Raw genomic sequence first — 22,598 nt, forward strand, 5'->3', positions numbered from 1 at the left:
ATGATCTATTATAAAAATAGAGACGGTTTCTGAAACCTTGTGGGAACATTCAGGGTTCGCGAGAAGGGAATCATTCAGCCTCCATGTCCATTCCCTCCCCGGTGTGGAAGGGATCGATAGTGTCCGATAAATAGGCAAGTGGTCAGACCAGACCATTGAGTATTTCACATTCAGGTGACCAATCTAAGCAGCCATGGTCAAGAAGGAAGTAGTCAATACGACTATAGGAGTGATGGACCTGTGAGAAATGGGTATAATTGCGATTTGTTGGAAACAGAACCCGCCATGTCAATTAAACTGAGGTCCTATATAGCCCGTTTAAAAGCCCTCAGCTTAGTAAAGGAGATGGATGAGCGAGAGGTTGACGAGTCCAAGAGTGGGCCTAGGGGGGTCGTTAAAATCCCCGCCTATGATTAGTTTACCTTCTGCAAATTCTAACAAGATCTTCATGTATCGCAGAGCAGTCGAAATTTGGTTAGTGTTTGGTAGATAGAGGTTGGCTATAGTGAATTTGGTGCCCCCTAGGGTGAACTTTACGAACACATACCTTCCCTGAGGGTCCGACAGCTTGTCTATCAAGTCAATCTGGAGCGTTTTGTGGAAGGCAATAGAAGCGCCTTTAGTTTTCTGAGAGGGGTTTGTACTGCGGAACCATCTGTTAAAGTTCCTGTTGGAGCAGGAAGGGGTGGAGCTTGTGTGGAAATGTTTCCTGTAACAGTAATACGTTGACCTGTTGTTTATGCATTTGGTAGAGGATTTTCTCCTCTTGGATACAATATTGAGGCCATTTGCATTGTAAGAGCAACACTTCAGGCGAGGACGAGATAGTACTGTGTGGGCCATAGTGGAATAAGGATGAGAAAATCGGGTTATAGACAGTGGGGGGGGGGGGGGACTTTATAAGGTAGCAAAAAGTGTACTAGTAGAAAACTAAGGAAGGAGGGCACCTAGGTAAGGAGCCTGGCAAATCTAAGGCATCCACGAGAACGGGACACCACATGAAAATTCACGTAAACAGGCACTATTCGTGTCCGGCCTATTGAGGGGGAGGGTCAAAGCGGAGAACCTGAGCCGTGAGCCCAGTAGCATGACAGTCATATATAACTTTACTGAGGCACATCAGTATAACAAGGCATTAATACAGAGCACACATCAGATCCTCCATGAAGGGGGGCGACAGTCCGCACAGGCAAATGGCTCCATACCAGCCCAGTCTCCCCCCTCCGCAGAGGAGATATCGGTCCATGAGACACCTCACGAGAAGGGAGCAAACATTTTCAACATATGTTATCCACATACCCCAACAGGGGGTCCCGAAATCAAATCCGTGTAATACTGAGAGCATGTTAGGGTGAAACTATCCGATGTATAAGAAACCGTGAGTAGATAACTATGGAAGCCCACGTGGATAGTGGCAAGAGACCTTGGACCTAGTCGGTCCATCTGTCACCCCTCTATCCGTATCCAGGTGGGCCATTACCGCTCTACATCTAGAGAGTAGACCTGTACAATAAAGTATATTAGAAACTCAACATTTGCATAAATAGATCAAGCATTAGCAACCTGCTGTTCCATTGCCTCTCCTGAAACCCCAGTCAGGTACAATACACTAACAAAGGGCAGGGAGAAGTTCCATTGTTTTGGTGCACCAGCTGTAGTGAGGCATTAGTGTATGCAGCCGACCACCCCGTCTCCCATCGTGGCATATCCAACAGAATATATGGAGGAACAAGTAAGATGAGAGGAGGGGAGAAACGACAAAGGCAAACTTCCCCAGATGTTGGGTGACGTGGTCCAGGATCAACAGAGTGTGATGCGTACCTCGGATGTCTGCGGCGTTGTGGGAGAGGGTCACGTGTTGGTACCCTAGCACGATCGTCTGGCCGGTCCAGCAAGTTGGGTACATCAGTTGGATCTTGCTCCAAAAAGCTGAAAGGCTGGAAGTTGATCTGGATCAGAGGACAAATTTTATGCTCGGCCCTGGTCACCTTGATGCTGAAGGGGTGCCCTCCAAGTGTAGGTTGCTCCGGCTTGACGTATTGGGTCTAGCAGTGGGCGGATCATTCGGCGCATGTGGAAAGTGTTGCGTGAAAGGTCTGGGTATAGGTGGATAGCTGAACCGTCAAAGTCCACAGGACCCCAAACGCCATGCTTTGCACATAATTTCTTCTATAAGGGTGAAATGGTGAACCCTGCCTGCATAGGACATCAGGTGGGAGGTCACTATGTTCCCTCCTGCCCCCCCCCCCCCCACTCTGTGCACCCGGTCTATCTCAATAGGGGACAAGTCTCTCTTCCCAGGACTAGGTTGAGGATGGCAGTGACAGATGGTTTCAAGTCTGTACCCGCCGCGGCCTCCGGTATGCCTGGTAGTCCTATATTATTCCTGCGGCTCCTATTCTCCCCATTTCTATGCATAGCTGCTGATGACAAATACGGTGCAGGTGTTCCTTGGAGGCCCGCTCAAGGGACGTGATGCGGGCTGCATGATCAGATTGAGTATCGGTTAGGGCAGAGATTGCGGTCTGATTAGTGGAGACCTGCTGTTGGATGACCTGAAGGTCTTTGTGGAGTGAAGTCTCCATTTTGACCGCCCAGGACTCAAACTCCGCTCGGAAGGCCGCCAGAAGAGTTGAGGCTTCAGATCTAGGTAATTCTCCTGAGGTTGGAGGGGCCACAGCTCCTGGGCCTGCATCTGGAAGCAGGACAATAGAGGTGCCAGATCTGGACGCTACACTTGGAAGGTCCGAGTGCTGGGTCGGGGGTCATCTGAGTCCTCGCCGCTGTCTGTTGCCGGCTGAGTAGGAGGAGGAGGTTTGCTCTTCCCTGGGTTACGCACGGGTGCAATCTTGTCTTTGGGAGTGCAGGGGATCGGACTGAGATGTGCGGAGCAGGTATTGCTGGATTGTGCCCTGTAGTAGAACCGCTGACTCAGTAGAGAGCTGTGCGTGGACATGCTTTTCGGGGATGTGCAACGTCTGAGGTATAGCCTGTAGATTTCCCAGGGGGTTAGTGAGTCTAGGATGGGGCCCATAAGAGATGGAGGTGTAGCAAGATGGCCGCCACTCTAATTCTCTGTAGCCAGGGCCCCGGCTGTAAATACAGCCAGATAAAAGTGTATGCCCCCTTAATAACCCCTTTGGGGGTCTCTGATGATCAGGCTAGAGTGCTCCTGGGGGTGGATGGGGACGAAATGAGCCCATGGAAGACAGAGAGGCTGCCAGGTGTACCAAGATGGCTGCCGTCACTTTCCAGGACCCCTCTGGCTGATCTCAGGGAGGACTTCGGGCCCCAGGTGGCAGGCTGGGTGTCCCCGGCATTCAATAGGTGGAGAAAACTGCCCCTGGGCTTCGTATTCCGCCGGAGCTCGGCCCCCGGGTGTAGCAAGATGGCCGCCGCTCCTTGTTGCAGGCCCAAGCCTCGGACTGTCCCACCGGGTGTCCGGATGTAAGCGAACAGCGCGCCCGCTCTAATTGTGTGCCCCAGCGTCTCCTGAGATATCTAGGTCCTCCGGTGGATGGGAAGGCTCTGGGTGTGTGCTCTATTAGCCAGAGCTCACCCCAGGCACGTCCACTCGGGTCTCCGCTTGGCCACGCCCTCTCATACAGTTTTTTTTCATATTCTGTTCATGTATACCTGTTAATGCTATCTATAATTTCGTGTATTTGCACGTATAGGACATTTTGTACCATGTAACTTTATTTCTTTATGTACTCCCATCTTTTGTACACAATAAAAAATTCTGCATTGGGGGGGAAATACAAAATCCCAATAAGTGTATTTGCACAAAGGTTATAGCGTCTACAAACAATGGGATATATATATTTTTATTTTTTTATTTTTTTTAGAGCGGCACTGCGACATTGCAGCGAACAAATCGAACACCTAACTGACACTCTTTTTGGGGGAAAAGTGGCACCAATACAGTGATCATTGCTAGAAATATGCACCGCTATTGTACTAATGACACTGGAAAGGGGTTAACATCAGTGGTGCGATCAAAGGGTTAAGTGTGCTTATAGGGAGTGCTTTATAACCATGTGGGGGATGCTGTGACTGGATGAAGACAGATCCATGTTCCTGCTTAGCAGGAACACACAATCTCCATCTTCTTCCCTGTGAGAACAGCAATCTGCCTTGTTTACATAGGCATGTCGCCATTCTGCCTCTCTGGGGGACATGGGGTCCGCCGGACCCGCTGATTGGCATCTCCTGTGTCCAATCATCGTGCCTATGACAGCACACTCGCCACCCAGTGGCTGTTGCACGAACTTGCATACAGGTATGTGATTTTGTGCAATAGCGCCGACCTGCCACAGTATATATGCGGTAGGCGGTTGCCAAGTGGTTAAAATCGATCTGATGCTTGTGAAAGATTTGACTAAAAGTACCCTTAGAATACAACTGTCGTGCACAATAATACATCAGTCTGGCATTGTATGATATGAAAGCGGCTGCTACATCTGGCCGTTGCAGTCTGAATATAAGAGAAAATCAATTTCCCCATCTATTCTAAGTTGGATGTCGGAACTTCCACTAATGGCTTTTTGTAAAAGACAGCTGTGGCATCCATCTGCAACTAAAAGCTCCCGTATGACAATCTAAATAAGTCCCAAATCCATTTACTATGTAAAGCAAAAGCCTCCAACTGCTCCAATTCCTCCATTTGTTTCTCACATGCTCTCCCCTCCCAGACACTGAGGTTTACAGTGGGAGGGTTTCCGCAGAAGAGACCATGCTGTCAATCCAGAAAGCAGTGGGCAGGGCTGGATGTGGCTAGGTGTAGTATAACGAGCTACAGTCTTGTAAAGCAGAAGTGACAATTTTGATAGCCACCCCTCCTGCAACATTTTTTCATCCCACTGTTGATCAAGCAGACATACAGTGGATATAAGAAGTCTACAAGCCCCTGTTAAAATGTCAGGTTTCTGCGCCCGGCTATGCAGCCCGCTATACATCAACACAGACTATATGACGCTTGGAGATGCCTGCACGCAAACGAGCGAGACTTTACCTACTTTTCCCCCCCACACCAGGTATATTCTAGAATAGACCTGTTTTTGGTTGACCAGCAGATTCTGATGCGGACATCTTCGGTGGCTATCAAACCAATGACTTGGTCTGATCATGCACCAGTGGTGCTCTCCGTGGAGGGCTCGGCAGCTGTTAATGCGAGCCCACTGTGGAGAATCAGCACCTACGTGCTGCAGAGAGAGGAGAGCAGAGAGGTTCTCCAGAAGCATCTGACTGAATTTTTTAATGACAATGTTGATTCCGTTACAGATCCATTTGTGTTATGGAATGCCCATAAGGCGTTTATGAGGGGAATTTGTATTCAAATGGGAGCAGAGGCAAAGCAAACTTACAGGCTTATTATCGGACATCGAGAAACTAGAGTCGCTTAACAAGGCTAAACCGACAGTCCTCCTATACCAAAAACTAGCTCAGCATAGACATGATTTGCGTGTACTACTGCTTGAAAACTTTGAGAAATATAGCAAACGTAGGAAAATGACGTTTTTATGCCTATGACAATAGGGCTGGTAAACTCTTAGCCCATAAAATCAAAGGTCACAGATATAGAACTAAAATCCCATATATCATCCACCCTACTTCTAACATAAAAGAAACCCACCCTAAGAAAATTGCGGACGCTTTTAGCTCCTATTATAGCTCGCTTTATAACCTTAAGGACGACCTCACGATTCACCAGCCAAATCAGGAACACATTGTGGATTTCCTTTCCCAACTCCCAATCCCGCGACTAACCCAGGAGCAATTGGATTTGCTCAATGCCCCATTTACTGATGCTGAAGTCCAGACATCCATTAATTCCTTACCGCCCAATAAATCCCCTGGACCGGATGGCTTTAGTGGTGAATACTATAAACTGTTCAAAAACAATCTCACCCCGCACCTTACTACAATTTTCAATAAAGCTGCTGCCTCTGCCTCTTTCCCGCCAGAGATGTTAGAAGCTTTGATCATAACTTTGCCTAAGCCCGGGAAGGATCCAATTTCTCCGCCAAACTTTAGGCCAATTTCTTTACTCAATAGTGATTTGAAACTATATGCCAAAATAATTGCCGCTCATATGGTGGATATACTACCTACGATCATTCATCCGGACCAGACGGGCTTCACAAAAAATAGACAAGCCTCGGATGCGACCTGTAGACTTGTTAATTTAATCCACCTAGTCGTGACGAAGGGGAGGCCTTCTCTGCTTCTATCACTGGATGCAGAGAAGGCCTTTGACCGCATTCACTGGCAGTATCTCGGCGAGGTTCTGAGGGCTTTTGGATTTGAAGGCGGCATCGATTCGGCCATTAAGGCACTATATTCTAAACCCTCGGCTAGAGTTTTTGTATCAGGGGTTATGTCCTCCCCATTTTCTATTTCGAATGGAACACGGCAGGGGTGCCCTCTCTCTCCATTGATATTTAATCTACTGATGGAACCCCTGGCAATCCACATTAGATCTCATCCACGTATAGTGGGCTTCGGAGTGGGGACGGGGAGTCATAGTATCAGCCTGTTTGCTGATGATGTGATATTGATGTTGACTAATGTGGAGACTTCCCTGGCTGAGGCACATGAATCTCTAACACTGTTCAACCGGGTTTCATATTACAAGGTAAACGAGGGAAAATCAGATACTGGGACTGGGGATAGATGATGTAATAAAGTCCAGACTGCAGCGTATCTTCCCTTATGCTTGGAGCTCCACTGGTATCAAATATTTGGGTATAGTGCTCTCTGATAAAATAGGTAAATTGTACAACGACAACTATGTGCCATTCCTGGAGGGTCTAGAATTCAAACTGTTGTCTATTTCTAAGAAAGAATTGACTTGGTCAGGTAGATTAGCTGCTTTTAAGATATTACCCCAAATATTATATATATTTAGGACCCTTCCTATTCCGGTTCCGAATGGCTTTTTCTCTAAGGCACAATCTAGGATTAATTCCTTTTTATGGCAAGGTAAAAAAGCTAGGTGCGCCTTCAAGAAACTGATTCAGACGAAAAGAGCGGGAGGGGTGGGACATGTTCTGCTGCGGGATTACTACCTGGCGGCTATCTTGGCTCAGGCAAGGTATTGGTTTGTTCAGGGCAAGGGTCCTAGATGGATAAAAATAGAACAAGCTCAATGCCCACAGCATTCCATTGCAGATCTATTGTTAACGAGCTCACTCATCCCGAGGTTGGTGGGTATCCTGTCTCCCCCTATGAGAGCCACGCTGGCGGCCTGGAAAATACTTCTAGACAATGCCATCCCAGATCAACCCACCAAGGCAATCCCTTTAACACTATCAAGTCTAGGACTCCTCATCCCTCAAATATCCTTTGGAAGCTGGCAGAGGAGGGGGATTTTATCAGTGCAAGATATTATGTTAGGCCCAGCTATTAAAACATTCAGAGCGTTACAACTAGAGTTTGGGTTGGAGCCTAGGGATCAATACACTTACATGCAGATAGTACATCTCCTTAGTACAATCCCTACAACCGAAATACCCCTCCCGATGAGAGTGTATATGTACTACCGCAATGATCAGACAAAAATTAAAGGCATATCATTGTTTTATAACCTCTTAAACCACAAATCTGAGTTCCGGAGGTCTCCATCTATGAGATCTTGGGAACTAGAGCTGGGGTCTCCCTATTCTCAGGAGCAATGGGAAGAATCTATAAAGGTGGTTTACTTGGCGACTAAATCAGCAAACCTGTGGGAACTTTCTACTAAGATCCTTCTAAGATGGTATCTAACTCCGGTGAGGCTGGCGGGTTTTCATTCCCAGGCCTCGCCGATATGCTGGAGACTTTGCGGTCGTAGGGGATCGCTGGGTCACATACTTTGGATGTGCCCAAAACTAAATAAGGTGTGGCGCCAGGTGTTCAACTTGATTTCCACAATAACTGGTGTCCTTACGGGTGGGGACCCTGGCCTAGCGGTGTTAACACTAGGGATAGATAGATTGCCGAAAAAATACAGACTGGTAGTCTTTCACATATTAGCGAGCACTAGACTAGCGATACTAAGACGATGGAGGACCAAAGACGTACCACAGCTAGGGGAGATCATTAGAGAGGTGGACTTACACATTACGAATTAATGTTTGCAGCATCTCAAGGCAACCTAGCAACCAAACGAGTCTTATGGCAGCCCTGGATAGATTAGAATAAATCTGCTTCTTACTAATACTATTTAATGCATCTGGGTTAAAATATTTTCTTACAAATCTTGTAGTAAAGTTTTTGCTGATATCATATGTCTACATGCACTTACGCAAAATATAGTATATATTTAAAAACAAAACAAAACACAAAAACGAAATAGGCATCCAGTTTTCTTATCTTTTTTTTTCTTTCAATGTTCTTGTGTTACCGAATATCACTGGCTATTACCCCATGATGGGTTATTGTAAGCATTGAATGTATAAATACCTGACTTTTGTATGATACTGTGGATTTGTGATATTCAATAAAAATATATTGAAATTAAAATGTCAGGTTTCTGTGAAGTAAAAAAATGTGACAAAGAGAAATCATTTCAAAAAACGTTTCACCTTTCTTAATGTGACCTATGAACTGTACAACTCAATTGGAAAACAAACAAATATTTGGGGGGGGGGGGGGGGGGGTAAATTACTTTACTTTAAAATGCATGTTTCGGCATTTAAAATATTTTTTTTTTTTCTTCCCACCAAAATGATCTTTGCAGCACACTATTGACCGTATTGTTTTACCTGACATTTTCTGTAATGTATTTCTTTTTCTTTCTCCTTTACAGAACAACCCACAATCCTTGGAGACCTGTACCATTCTTTTTGAGGAAGCTGCGATTGGTGGAGTTAAACACTCAAGGCTCGCTTTGTGTTTTGTAGCTGCACTTGCTTTAAAACAGGTTTTATATACTTTTCTTAACCTGGGTCATTTTTTATTGTCTAAATATGCCTTTTTGCTCTGTGTGGGCAATAACTCAGAAAAAGGGATACATACGGCAGTAAAGTTCTGACATCGGTTCTAACCATTTATTTTTCTATACATGTGCTTTTGCCAACATTCTTCTTTAAATCCTGAAGGCAATCTTTTAGATATTTATTAAAGCGGAAGTAAACCCATCCATAAAACAGTTTAATTTATTTATGTGCCGGAAATGTAACACTACCATTGGTTGTGCTCTCAACTAAACTGTCAAGCCATCCAATGGCTGGTGTCTAAACTGATCACATGTGCAGCATCATGGCAGTTGTAGCTTAAACGGAGCCAAAGATGGCAGCTTCCTTGGCTGAAAACGATTAGGGTTTACTTGCACTTTAATCATACATCACAGGACACAGTGGATTTTCATATTTATGAATACTTTGGTTATGCTGCAGCCTTCAGGTGAGTGGACTTTTGTCAAAAAGGCAAGAATTCCTCCCAGGTCTGCTAAGCCTTAGTTTTTAGTTAGTGTCCTTCGTTGATGGCTCCCTGTGACTCTCTGAAGATCTCTCTTGAGACCTGTTCCTTACACCCATGGGTTGTGTCCAGATTGTCACTGTGGCTAGCATGCCAAGGAGGACTGTACTTGGACACTGCTTGCAAGAGGTGGGGAGTCCTGAAATGTCTTTCAATCGGTCAGCGATGGACCCTGTAGACAGATCTCCAAAACCTCACTGGCAGGGTGCATTAGAGTTCCAGGACGGTGATCTCCCTTGAAGAAAGTTAAGTCCCTGGAAGCTTTGCAGAGCGTGTTAGCTGTGTTGGGTGAAGACTGAGCCTGCCCTATGAACTGGTGAGTACATCTGAATAGTGTGGATCAGGATAGCAGTTTCTCTTCCCTGACACTGCTTTCCTGTTTGACGCAACGTTTTTAGGGCAATTTTCTCCTAGGGAGGTGGTGAAACGCAAAGGGTGCTGTGGGGCACATGCACAATGTCACAATTCTGTGTGTCTGCACATGTGGGGATGCAGTTTTTGGAGGACATAATAGTACATGTGCTTTGCAGGTCCTGAGCTTGCACAGCCTGCTCAGCACCGACTGCAAATCCCTTAGTAAGTTAGGGAGTACCTCCTGCATAGTTTGCTCTGCAATCGCTTTCCAAAGGGTCAGCTTAGTTGTGATTCCTGCCCTTAGCTGGTATTTCCACTGATTTAGGGGGACAAGCCTCCACTTCCTTTCTGTAAATGGAGACATTTCTGCAGCTTTATTAGAGTTGAGTGAACAGCTTTCAGGCGTTTTCACGGACTTAAAATTCCTGGAAATCCAACGTTGTTGCTCTTTGCCCCGCTTCCCTGTTAAGCGAGAATTAGGTATCAGAGAAAATTCCTTAGAATGAGGAAGAGTTGGAAGCTGTTGATTAGGAATCCTCTGTGGATGAGTGATCCCAGGAGGAATCTCCGGGTCTAAGGCTGTCTCAAACACAGAACGCCACATGTGGTACTTAAAAACCCTAATTTACTGCTGCCTGAATCCTTACCCTAAAGTCACTGGTTCTTCATCCCAAAAATCTCAGGTCTTTTCCAGTGCACCCTCACTTACAAGATGTGATTTATGCCAATTAGGCCCAATCAGAGAAGCTGTTTTCATTGCTAAATCTTTTTGTTCACTAGTACCCCATGCTGTTGACCTGGCTATCTCCTATTTGAACAAGAATCTGACCGTCTCAGTAAATGTAGGTGTGGCCCTGCCATGGTTGTAGTAGGAGTTTGCCAAGCCTTTAAAGCCCAGGTTGAGATAAAAATCATTGCAAAGGTTATTCCCATCAGTGTAGCAGGTCTCTTGTGCCGCTGTCTCCTAATTTAGAAGAAATCTTTCTCCTCCAATGTCCTTGGCCTCCAGAGTGTTTACCAAGGTGTTGGCTCCAGTTCTGGGTATTTGAGAACATGGGATATCACCACTGTGAGGGTACTTGGATCCAAGGCCAACATTGAAAGGCTTAATCCAACACAATGTCTGGAATGGCTTAGTACCCAACATGACATGGGCAAAGGTACCGGTTTCACAGGAGAAACATCTGTCCCTGAGCCCAAGTTGATTTCCTGAAGTCATTAGGAAGTCCCTTAATTTAAGCCTGCATAAAGGTACTGAAGAAAATGATAACCTCCTTCGATGTGGACTCCCAAGATTAGGTTGGCTCCGGAGTAGTGGAAAACCATGCTGATGCTGAATACCAAGAAATCCTTCCCCTTTAAGAAATGGGCTGGGAAATTGTTCTGGAGAACCTCCTGGTTCAGGGAACACGGTTGTCAGAGGAGCAGAAATTACTGATCATTATCCTAGTACTTCAGGCGACTCGGCTGACTCTTATACTCTAGTCTGTCTAGCTTTGGGGTTTTCCTATAAGGGTGCAGTCGGACAGTGCCACTGCTGTGGCATACATCAGCCACCAAAAAGGGACTAGAAGTGACGCTACACAGGAAGCTTGATCTTGTCTGGAGCAAAACTGCACTTTTGGGTTCATTCTGCCATGCATGTTCCAGGTGTTGAAAATTTGGCAGGTGGATTTTCTCAGTCATCAGAAGTTGAATTCAGCTTCTGAAAGCAGGGAGAATGAGCCTTTCACTCAAGAGTTTTGCAGACTTCTCTGCGGTGGGGGGACTCCAGCTATGTATCCACTGGCATCCAGATTCAACAACAAATTTCACAGGTTTGTGTCGCGAAGCAGAGATCCTCATGCATTTATGGTACATGCCCTAGTGACTCTCTGGTATCCGTTTTCCCTGATCTATGACTTTCTTTCCTCTGCAGCTTTTTCCCTGCCTGTTGCACAACATGAGGTGGCGGGATTTCCAGTGTTTGACCAGTGTGCTTTTACCTGAAGGTGGCAGCAGAACCAAAACAGTCATGAATACCCAAGTCCTCAAAATCCTGTGATGTACTGCAAGAATAGGAAAACTTACTATCAATCATATAGAATATGAATTACTGTGGTTCCAATACTCTGCAAGCTCCAAGCAAAAAAAAAAAAAGATAAATGCACTTTTTTTACAGGTAAAAAAAAAAAGTGCATTTATCTTTTTTTTTTTTTTAACCTGTAAAAACATTTTTCTGTTCTTCCTCTCACACAATTAGGGTATTTTTATTTACAATGCTTTTTTTTCATCCCCACACATCTCCCAGGAGGCTGTGGAGTACTCCATAGTACTATGGCTTCTCTTGTTTTTGCAACCAGACTCCTGATGGTGGTGCATGCACATCATCGTGAGGTAGACTGCAAGATCCTGAAAGATAAAGCCAGGCCCCTGATGACAGAAGAACATGTTGGCATGAGAACAGGTGTGCTACAGTGGAGTGGTGGATCCCTAGACCATGCCACTGGATCACTGAGTGTGTTTTTGTACATAACACAGCTATAGAGGATTAGAACTGGGGAAGTGGCTTGAAGCTAAAAAACCTCTAAAGCACCCTTCAGCATTTCAGTCCAGTTGAATGTGACTGGCCACTACAAGTCAGAGGGAATTCCAAGTTTTCATAGAAGTTCTATTCATAAAATTACTTTCATTTTTCATTGTGCCTAATAACGTGATTGATTCTGTTTTGCATTGAGTATTTAAAGCGTACAATTTTGGCATTATGAGTTTGCACTGACACATTTTTAGAGGTCTGTTGTGATTTACTAAAGGCAAATATACTGTGCACTGCAAGTACACCTGTGAACTGAGGGAAAGGTCTACTGATTTCCATCATCCAAGTATGTGCAAGCGAAAATGCTGTGTTTTTTTTTTTTCCTTGCATGTTCCCCTCAGATCTAGAGCAACTGTACTTTCAGTGCACAGACTATTTGCCTTTAGTAAATCAACCACATTGGGTACTGTGTGTTGGGGACAGTTTTTTCATTCCGCAATTTTTTTTTCTTCTGTTAACAGGGAGACTGCGTAACCGCTTCATCTGTTTATAACAAGATTGAGAAGAAAGACACGTCACTCTGCTGCAATTTGGGTGTAAGTAAAGCTAGCCGCAAACTGCAGATAGCATGATGGTACAATTTTCTTCCTCAGCGCCAGGAACCTGAGAAGAGGCAGTAAAGAGCCACTCTTTGCAACTCCATTGCACAGAGCAGGTAAGTATAAACCTGTTTTCTCTTTCGTTCATTGATGGGCACAGCTCCAGTAATCTTGACCATAGGGTTATTCCGCCACCTTCAGGAGAGGACTAGGCAGAACATGTAATACATGTGAAAAAGCAGAACTTTACAGTTCCGCCCAGGGGGCGGTCCCTCTGGTAATAACCCCTCAGCCTGCTTCCTGCAGCTCAATTTTTTTCTGCCTAGTGAAGAAGGACATAGGCTCCCTGCTGGACTATCGGTTTTGGGATTTTTTTGCTGATTGTTTGCCATTTGCGCAAGATTTTAAGATCCTGTGATCTGCTATCAACAGCCGGCTGGGTGACAGGCTGGATAATTTAGATCCTTGTAGTCTCCTCAGCCTGGCCTTTGAGCGTGTGCAGACCCTAGCTACACACTGGGTCGGCCATGACATGCCCCTTAGGCTCCAGGGGCGGCCGGTGAGCGCAATGCTCTGGGGCACACACATGACCAATGTCCTTGTCACAGTGGGCCGTGGCCAGCAGCCCCCCCCCCCATACTGATTAGGAGTGGGTCTGTGATGGGATGTCCCCAGCTCCTCCGGATGGTAAGTACAGCTCTTCCTTCCTCGGCGGGAATGAGCAGCTGGGCATTCCGTGGGAGGTCGATTAGGGGGTCCCTCTCTTCTCTCCCTGTCCCTATTTTTCCTTCCCCCCTCCCCGTGGGGGATGCTGCATGATGGGCTGCTGAACGGTGTGTGTACCTGAGCCATGGGTCCTCCGGGGGGTTCTGACCTTAGATTGAGGGCTGCGCTGGGTGTCTGTGGTCTCCCCGTTGGGTGTCTGGAGGTCTGCATGTGCTGATCGCCATAGTGCTGTTTTGCCGCCATTATCTCTGTTCATTCACTGTGTATAGTTGTTTGTCTGCCATTTTTTGTGTGCCTCAGTGGTCAGGGGCCATTTGTCTGTAACTCTGCGCCCATTTTCTTTGTGATTATGTCCCTTTATACAAGGCGGCCAGTGGCCATTTTGTTGTAGCCCAGCGCGGTTTTTATCCTCAACCCTGGTCCCTGTTGCTCAGAATGGCACGTTTTTTTGCTCAGGACACCTGGGAGCTGATACTGGACGCAGACACCTGTAACTCAATGGCGCAGCACTTGGTCGGGGTGGTGAGTCCTGCAGTGGGGGCCCCTCAATCTGCAGCAGCTAGGAGGGTGGGATTGTGCACCTGTCCTAAGTCCCCAAGGGTGGCAGACAGGGTGGGTAGGCGTGGCTTCAGAAACTGGTGTTTCTTCCCCAGAACTCAATGCAATTGCAACTGGCTCATCTGCAAACAGTGCAGTGCCTTTGGACGCGTTGTCGGCGGCCCTTGAAACGTTCATTGCCAGGGTGGAGGCGGTGTGCGGGGTGGAGAGCTCTGATGCAGATTCGGGCCCCACTGAGACTGGCGGCCCCTGCTCTGTTGTTTCAGGTGATGCTGACCAGGACCGATCGGACAGTGAGGAGGAGTCAGGGTCCGCACAAGACAAAGTGCTAGTTGGAGCACTTATCACAGCTGTGTGTGATGCCCTGAAAATTCAGGATACAGCAGGTTCCTCTGGGAAGTAGCGGTCCCTTTTGGGTCCCGTAAGCCAGCCCGTACACCTAAGGTTTCCGTATCTGACTTATTTTGATAAGTTCGTATACAAGGAATGGGGAAGCCCGCAACAGACCTTCACGGCCCCTAAAAGAATGGCGGTGCACTACCCCTTTTGAGGAGAGCCTTCTTAAAAAAATGGTGAGCTCTTCTGATCGTGGACTCCCCAGTATCCAGGTTAAACATCATGTTACCATCCTTATGTCCTAAGCCGACACACCCGAAAGAGGTTGCCTTACATTCCCTGGACGTAGTCCGGGCTTTACGGGTGTATCTGTCTGCTATGGCTCCCTTCCGGAAGTCAGACTCTGTTTGTCTCAGTGGCTGGTCCGAAAAAAGGTCTAGCAGTCTCGTCGTCCACCATTTCTCGGTGGATCAGACCGATCGTGGTTCAGGCCTATGCCTTAAAGGGGCGGGTGCTCCCTTTTTCCTGTCGCAGCTCATTCCACCAGAGCAATTGGAACCTCCTGGGCTTTACCTGGTGGCCGACATCAAGCGTCAGTTTCCCAGGTGTGTAAGGCGGCGACTTGGTCGTCCGTTCACACTTCACTAAATTCTACAAAGTTGACGTAAGCGCATCTTTGGGTGCTTGCTTTGGTCGCAAGGTTTTGCAAGCGGCTGTGTAAGGTTGCAATTTACACTTTCTCTAAGTTACAAGTTTGTTGTAAACGCACCTTTTGATGCATAAGTTGGCCGCTGGTTTTGACGGCGGCCGTTTAAGATGGCAACTCCTCTGTTGTGTTCCTTTTGTTGTGGGTGAAGTTATGTTTTGCTATTTCCACCCCTCATTTTTTGACACTGCTTGGGGACGTCCCTAAGGTCAAGAATTAAAGGAGCTGTGTCCGTCAATGAACGAAAGAGAAAATGGGATTTTTGTACTCACCGTAAAATCCTTTTCTCTTCATAGATGGACACAGCATCCTCCCCTCCTATTTGTTTGTACTGCCTTTTGACGAACTGAGCTGCAGGAAGCAGGGTGAGGAGTTATAGCCAGAGGGACCGCCCCCTGGGTGGTGCTGTGCAGTCTTGCTGTTTTTACATGTTCTGCCTAGTCCTCTCCTGAAGGTGGCGTGATGACCCTAAGGTCAAGAATTAACCACTACAGATCCGCGCTATTGCCAAATGACGGCATCAGCGCGGACCTACATTTCCGGGACTACGTCTATTGACGTCGTCCTGGATACGAGCGGCCTGCGCGCCCCCTGAGGGGCGCGCGCGGCGCGCTCTGTGATCGGCGAGTCCGTGAGACTCTCCTGATCACCGATCCGTGCAAGGGGTCGATCCCGACCCCTTATCACGTGATCAGCTGTCAGCCAATGACGGCTGATCATGTGATAGAACGGAGCCGGTAATCGGCTATTATTCCTCCTCGCGCTGACAGCGCGAGGAGAGAAAAAAAAAGCCGATCACCGGCGACCGTGATCGGGACATCAGTCCCGATCACGGCCAGCAATACAGCTGACCACCTGCCCCCTGCCAGTGCCCACCTGCCCACCGCCGTGCCATCCTGAATAAAAGTAAGTGCCCCCCATCAGTGCCCACAGTGCCACCTACAGTGCCACCCACAATGCCACCCACAGTGCCATCCAGCAGTGCCACCCACAGTGCCCACAATCTGCCTCAAAGGTGCTGCGACCCAGTGCCGCCCAGCAGTGCCGCCCATCAGTGCCCAGCAGTGCCGCCCAGCAGTGCCACCTATCAGAGCCACCTATCAGTGCCCATCAGTCCCATCTATCAGTGGTACCTATCAGTGCCCATCCGTGCCACCCATCCGTGCCACTTATCCGTGCCACCCATCCATGCCATCTTATCTGTGCCCATCAGTGCCGCCTTATCTGTGCCCATCGGTGCCGCCTTATCTGTGCCTATTAGTGCCGCCTTAACTATGCCCATCAGTGCCCACCAGTGCAGCCCATCAGTGCCCACCAATGCAGCCATCAGTGCCGCCTAATCAGCGCACTTCAATGAAGGAGAAAAATGACCCGTTTGCAAAATTTTATAACAAACTATTAAAACATGATTTATTTATTTTTATTTTTTTGCATCTTTTTTTGTTTGTTTAGCAAAAAATAAAACTCCGAGCTGTAACTAAATACCACCAAAAGAAAGCTCTATTTGTGGGAAAAAAATGATAAAAATTTCATTTGGGTACAGTGTTGTATGCCCGCGCAATTGTCATTCAAAGTGCATCAGCGCTGAAAGCTGAAAATTGGTCTGGGACTGAGGGGGGTTTAAGTGCCCAGTAAGCAAGTGGTTAAAGAAGCTGTGTCAGTCAATGAACTTCAGAGAAAAGGATTTTACGGTAAGTACAAAAATCCCATTTTATTAGTATTATTATTTTAAGAGCATTTACAATCACTGTTTATGTGGAACTGTACCAGTGGGTTGAACAAAAAAATAAATCAGATTTCCCCATCCATACATTTGATGTGGATGGGGAAATCCCTCCCGCTGTGGTATTGTGTTGTATTCTGACAGCGGGGAGCTTTTCCCACTATCGGAATGCAAGGATCAGTGTTGCCAGCTATACCCAGTGGCACTGATCATTTGGGAAAAACCCGACGAGATAGATCGAATTGTGTACAACCAGCCTGCCCATACATGAATCAAAATTCTGCTGAACTGGCCACATTTTGATCTATGTATAGCCAGCTTTAAGCCCACACCAGGCAGTGATTACCACTGCTGCCTGTTATGAGTAGGTGAGCAGTCACTCAGCACATAGGTAATCTGCTGCAGAGACTAATCACAGAAAAGATAAAATGGTGAGAAACAGTTTGGAGCACTAGCATATGCTCTGTATAACCTAGAAACCTGTTCCGATACTTAAAACATGACGTCAGGCAAGAAAAATTATGCAAATCCTATTCAGTTCAGCTTCGCAATCTTACCATTGATGTACACTGCTTTGTATAGTAGAACTTTGAATTGTAGTGCTCAGTTTAGAGGAAGAGGCTAAACGTTTTCTTTCCTCCTCCTTTTTTTTTTTTTTTTTTTTTGTAGGCTAAATTATATATTCAAAAGCAGTCCTTAATTTCCACTCGCCTGCTCGCATTTAGCAAGTGGAAATTATGTGGGGCAGGGGGCGGGTCTGCTCGGCTTCAGCAGGGGGTGGCTCCGCTCACCTCGGGCCGGTGTCGGGTCTGCTCAGCTCGGGCAGGGGTGGATTTGCTCGCCTCAAGCCCGTGTCAAGTACACTGGACGGATTTGGGTAGGCATTAATATCATTTTAATTTACATTACCTCCATCTCCTTTTGCAAGTTTATTCTGTGGGCATGGGGGGCTGCTGTCAAATCGGGGAATTTTAATTGAATAGCAATGGCTTATGTGGGGCCGCCCACTCTCTCTCTGCAGGGTTCTGACTGCTAAGCATTAGGATGCTTCAAGAGCATGTTCAGTATGTACATTCTCTGCTTTCTGTGGTTTTGGAAGCCCAAGTCTTGGGAGTACACAGCACATCCCTCAGCCCTGCACTCGGCGCACCCCTCAACCCAGCACTCTGTACATGGCACATATTAGGGCAGGGTAAGGCTTGGGTGGGGCAACCAGTAGCGAATAACTCTTAAAGCATGACTAGTAGCTAAAGACTTGAAATTCTGAACCCTTTTCTAAAGTATGAGAAACATCAACTCAGCAGGGAGGGTATTCTACATGAGGAAATAAAATTATACACAATGTTTTTAGTTCTATCAGTATTAATCATTACGACAATACTTTTAATTTTTTTATTGTGTTATATACAGTACTTTCATCTGTTGCTTTTGAGGGCCCAGGATGCTGTAGTAACACATTTGCGTGCCTGAATTTCTTTGTTTTGTATAAAGTACTGATTTTTCAGAGTTTTATTTTTATTTATTTTTTCTTGCAACTGGTATATGATGCACTGACATTTGATGCTCATGTTATGTTATGTACTGTTCTGTATTATAGCTTCTGTTAGCTGCGAGGTTTAAAGGTGAGGAAGAAGTGCTACAGATACTGGAAACTGCAAGTGAGCAGCCAAAGTCTGACTTCCTCTGGAAAGTTACATTCTCCAAGGAAGTGGTAAGTACACATTATTCATTCTGCTGTCTGTAAACTGACAACTAGATACATACAAAATGCTGGGAGTGGGGAAAGTGTGGGTAACCAGCTTTTGCAGGCTGTGCCACCACTTTGAGCATTGCTTGCTGCAGCCATGTAACCTGTACTTCTAGCTCTTGTGCATTCATCTTACTAAGAACCCTTTTTAAAGCTGAACGCCAGGCAATTTTTTTTTTTTTCTTACTCCCATGCAGTGAGGCTGTGCCCGCACTGCATGGGTTAACTGATTGTTTTTGTTCAGAGAGCCAAGATATACTCTCCTAATCAACCAAACCTTTCAAGACCAGTCCCTTTAGCTTTACACACTCACACACACACACACACTCGACCTCACCTCCCACAGTCCAGTGGCTTTGTACGATGGACTGTTCCTGACATCATCAGGACTGGCTCCTGGCTCTGGACATGAAGACACCAGGAACAGTCCACCACTGGTCATGGGGGAGCACACTTTTCCAGAGGATCGAGTGAGGATAGGCTCTGTGTTCACCCCTAGACAAAATGAGCAGTTAACCCATGCAATGCAAGAACAGCACCGCTTCAAGGAAAAAGTTTTGCCCAGAGTTGGGCTTTAACTATTTACTTACTTGATGGCTGAGTGGGAGGGGCAGGCTCATGGCGTCACGCTCTCAGACTCGGCCAACCGAGAAGCTTTGTAATCATTCACAGAATACAAAGCTACCTATGAATGGCTGAGTGCCGCTCAGCCAGACTGTTTTGTTCTGGGTGTGAGACAGGAAGTCTGTCTCACAACGGGGACCTAGCTTTGTGTACTGTGTGTAGCTTAAGTTACATGCAGTACATGCATTGCTTAGAGACACTGCAACACTTGGTGAAGCAACTAGTTTGTTTAAATAGTTTCTTAGGACCAAGCTGGTTTAAAATGAGCTGAAATATGGACATCAGCTTTTAAATCCCCAAGTTTGCCTTTCTCACGTGGAATAGGTGCTCCGGTTGTCATTTACAAGCGATCAGAAGTTGGAAGAATTCACAAATCTTAAAGCAAAAATGCCATCACACTAACCGCAATCTATTTTCAACAGCAGAAACAAGAATTTGCACTTATTAGACTTGTAACTTTTGGATTAATTACATGTTTTCTTCTGGTAAAAACTGGTTGGCATAGGATCACCTATCCACTCAATAAAAAAAACTAAACATCGATCATATGTTCTATCCTAGGCTTGAGAGGTTCTATGCTGTGAGAAAGTTGGGCTCTATTCCATTGCACAGTGCTGTCAGTTTATTTGTGTTTTCAGGTACTGAGAGTTGAAGATTGAGGTATTTAGGCACCCTATAGGAGAAAGAGCGGAGCATAGGGTTGGGCAATAGGGTTGGGCAAAGTAGGAGATGGAAGCCTTTTTTTTTTTTTTTTTTTTTTTAAGCAAGGAACTACCAAAATGAGTGTGTGATGTAAATTGCCTCTAGCATTGCTCCTGTTTCTTCTTGCTGGAGGCTGCCATTTTGCTGAAGCCCAGAGCCTCTGAGCATCAGGCAATCTTTAGGCTGTCAGCAAATCGGCCACTAGTGGCTCTGATTTTTGTACAATGCCAAAAATGGAGCAGCTCAACATGTGCAGATCTGGGTGAAACAGTATTACTTGATTTTAAACAGTATATACACTTATAGTTAATGTTTTACTAGAAAAGGGGCCAGCCTGAAGTGATGCAGCAGGGCCTAGTCTTCTGACTGTTTGACTTTAAGCTGCAAAGTCAGCAGACAGTGATGTACTCATGCTATGGCAAGAATTAAATCTCATGTCACGTTCAGCAGCCAGTACCAACCTCCAATCACATCCAGTTCACCTGCAAAGCAGGCAGTTGCAAGGTGGTGATGCATGCGTTTAGGGATTGAAACAGGCAATGAGGAGGTGATCTATAATGCTGCCTCACCGCCTGTGAAACGCCCTCTTCAGAGGGCTAACGTTGGTGTAAAGTAGTCCCAAAGATGAGTATTAAAAAAAAAAAAGATATTCAGCAGTGTCCAATTAAGTTTGAAAAATTAGTCACATGGTAGTAATCCTTATGCCTGTTTAAAGCTTTGTTGAGAATTGTTTGAATTGAGAATTATGTGTTATATTTGTTTTTTTGATGATCTGTGATGCCACCTTTTTTTACTTCAGATGGATGCTGCAGAAGAGAAACTGCACCATACAGTTTCATTTGAAAAATTTAAAGAGCTTTATGAAAAACTTAGCCAGACTGGACAGATCAGCACCTTAACGCTGGATGAAATGTTGCACGCGGTTTCCAAGGAACAGGACTCTGTTGCAGATTTGCAAGATAGGAGAAACAACAGACTTGGAGCACTGCAAAAATTGACCTCCTTGAATATTATGTAAAGGACATTTTATCAATTACTGTGCATTAAAAAAAACTCAAAACTCAAGGTGCAGGAGGGAAACTTGTTATGGCTGGGGCTCAAAAAAGACAACTGAATCTTATTTCTAACTGGTTACCTGCTTCATTTATGGACAGTGTCAGATACAAATGTTCACACCTTCCTGGGAAGCTGCACTCGGCAATTAGGCTTTGGGTCAAGTTTGTACATTACAGGTACTTTAGTGATGCTAGGTGGAAATGCTAACCACTAAGCCACTGTGCTACTGCCCATCTCTGATATCTTCTTTAGTTTACTGTGGTACCCTGAATGGGGCATGTTTTGGGAATTTTCCTTATAAAATAGCTGTCATAACTACAAAGCCATTGATTAATTTAACCCTTTTACCGCCACTGACATATGTCCTGTATCAGTGATTGAGGGCGTCATATGACATCCTCCCTAAGTGTGACCCACTTAGGGAGGATGTCATGATGCCTGTGATCTGGCACAATCTGTCACCAGATGGCTGATCAGTGTACTGGCCCACTGCTGGTACCTTATGATTGCTGTGTTACCGATCACATAACAATAGTACACAGTGGATGGCTTCCTTTCATGCCATTTATTGAGTATGTTGTTAGCTGTGATTGGTCCATACAGCCCATCTGTACTATGGGATTAGCTGGTAATCACAATAGTAAACCCTTTAATGAATCAGTTTTATTTAGTAAAAGTGGTTGCTTATACTAATGAAATTCACTGGTATAAGCCATCCTAAAAAAATAAAAAAAAGTACAGCTTTACTATGGTAACACTGTATTGCTCTGGTCACAGTGTGTTTAATCAAATTTTTTTTTTTTTTCCCCTACATGTTGTCACCCATTGGTGTCCCTGATCACAACAATGCCAGTTATTTGATGTACTGCACTGGTGACAGTATGTGAAAATAATAAATAATAATCTCTTAATTTTCCAAAAAATTGTGATTAAAAATTACAACTTCAAAAAACTTGCCATGACTGTTACTAAATATCTTGGACGGTCTACTTTCCAAAAAGGGGTAATTTGGGGGATATTTGTACTGTCTTGACATTTTTAGACCACAAGAAATGAGATAGGCCCGTCCATACATCAGGAGTGATATTCAGATAAATATATCCTAGTTTGTGGACTCTCTAACTTTCCTAGAGACTAAATAATATACACGGATTTGGGTCATTTTCAACAAAGAAATGTAGCAGAATACAGTTTGGCCTAAATTGAGATTTACAACATTTTATTACAGAAACTAAAACTTTTTTTTTCAAAATGTACAGTCTGTTGGTTGTTTTGCAAAAAAAAAAAAAACGAATGGTGATTAAATACCACCAAAATAAAGCTTTATTTTGGGTGAAAAATAGGGTCTCTGCTTTCAGAAAATAACTAATCTTTAGCCTAAAGTGTGTGTTTTTTTTTTTTTTGTTTTTGTTTTTTTTTCCCCATCATGTGGGCAAAACAATTTAAAAAATAGTTCTGCCAGTAAAAGGATTAAAGCACCTCTGCATCAA

General features: G+C 45.4%; 1 protein-coding gene across 1 annotated transcript in view; it reads left to right on the forward strand.

The window, feature by feature from the left end:
- Positions 1–21,846, forward strand: part of PTCD2 (pentatricopeptide repeat domain 2) — a 129,605-nt gene extending 107,759 nt beyond the window's left edge. Inside the window, exons 7-10 of the mRNA XM_077462497.1 lie at positions 8,792–8,905; positions 12,853–12,927; positions 18,577–18,690; positions 20,852–21,846. Of these exons, the coding sequence (XP_077318623.1) occupies positions 8,792–8,905; positions 12,853–12,927; positions 18,577–18,690; positions 20,852–21,070 (522 nt within the window). The 3' untranslated portion in view covers positions 21,071–21,846. The remainder of the gene's footprint in view (positions 1–8,791; positions 8,906–12,852; positions 12,928–18,576; positions 18,691–20,851) is intronic.
- The last annotated feature ends 752 nt before the right edge of the window (positions 21,847–22,598 follow it).

The sequence above is a fragment of the Lithobates pipiens genome, unplaced genomic scaffold (assembly GCF_037356315.1).
Source record: "Lithobates pipiens isolate NorthernLeopardFrog02 unplaced genomic scaffold, aLitPip1_a1.2 Scaffold_3, whole genome shotgun sequence".
Taxonomy (NCBI): Eukaryota; Metazoa; Chordata; class Amphibia; order Anura; family Ranidae; genus Lithobates; species Lithobates pipiens.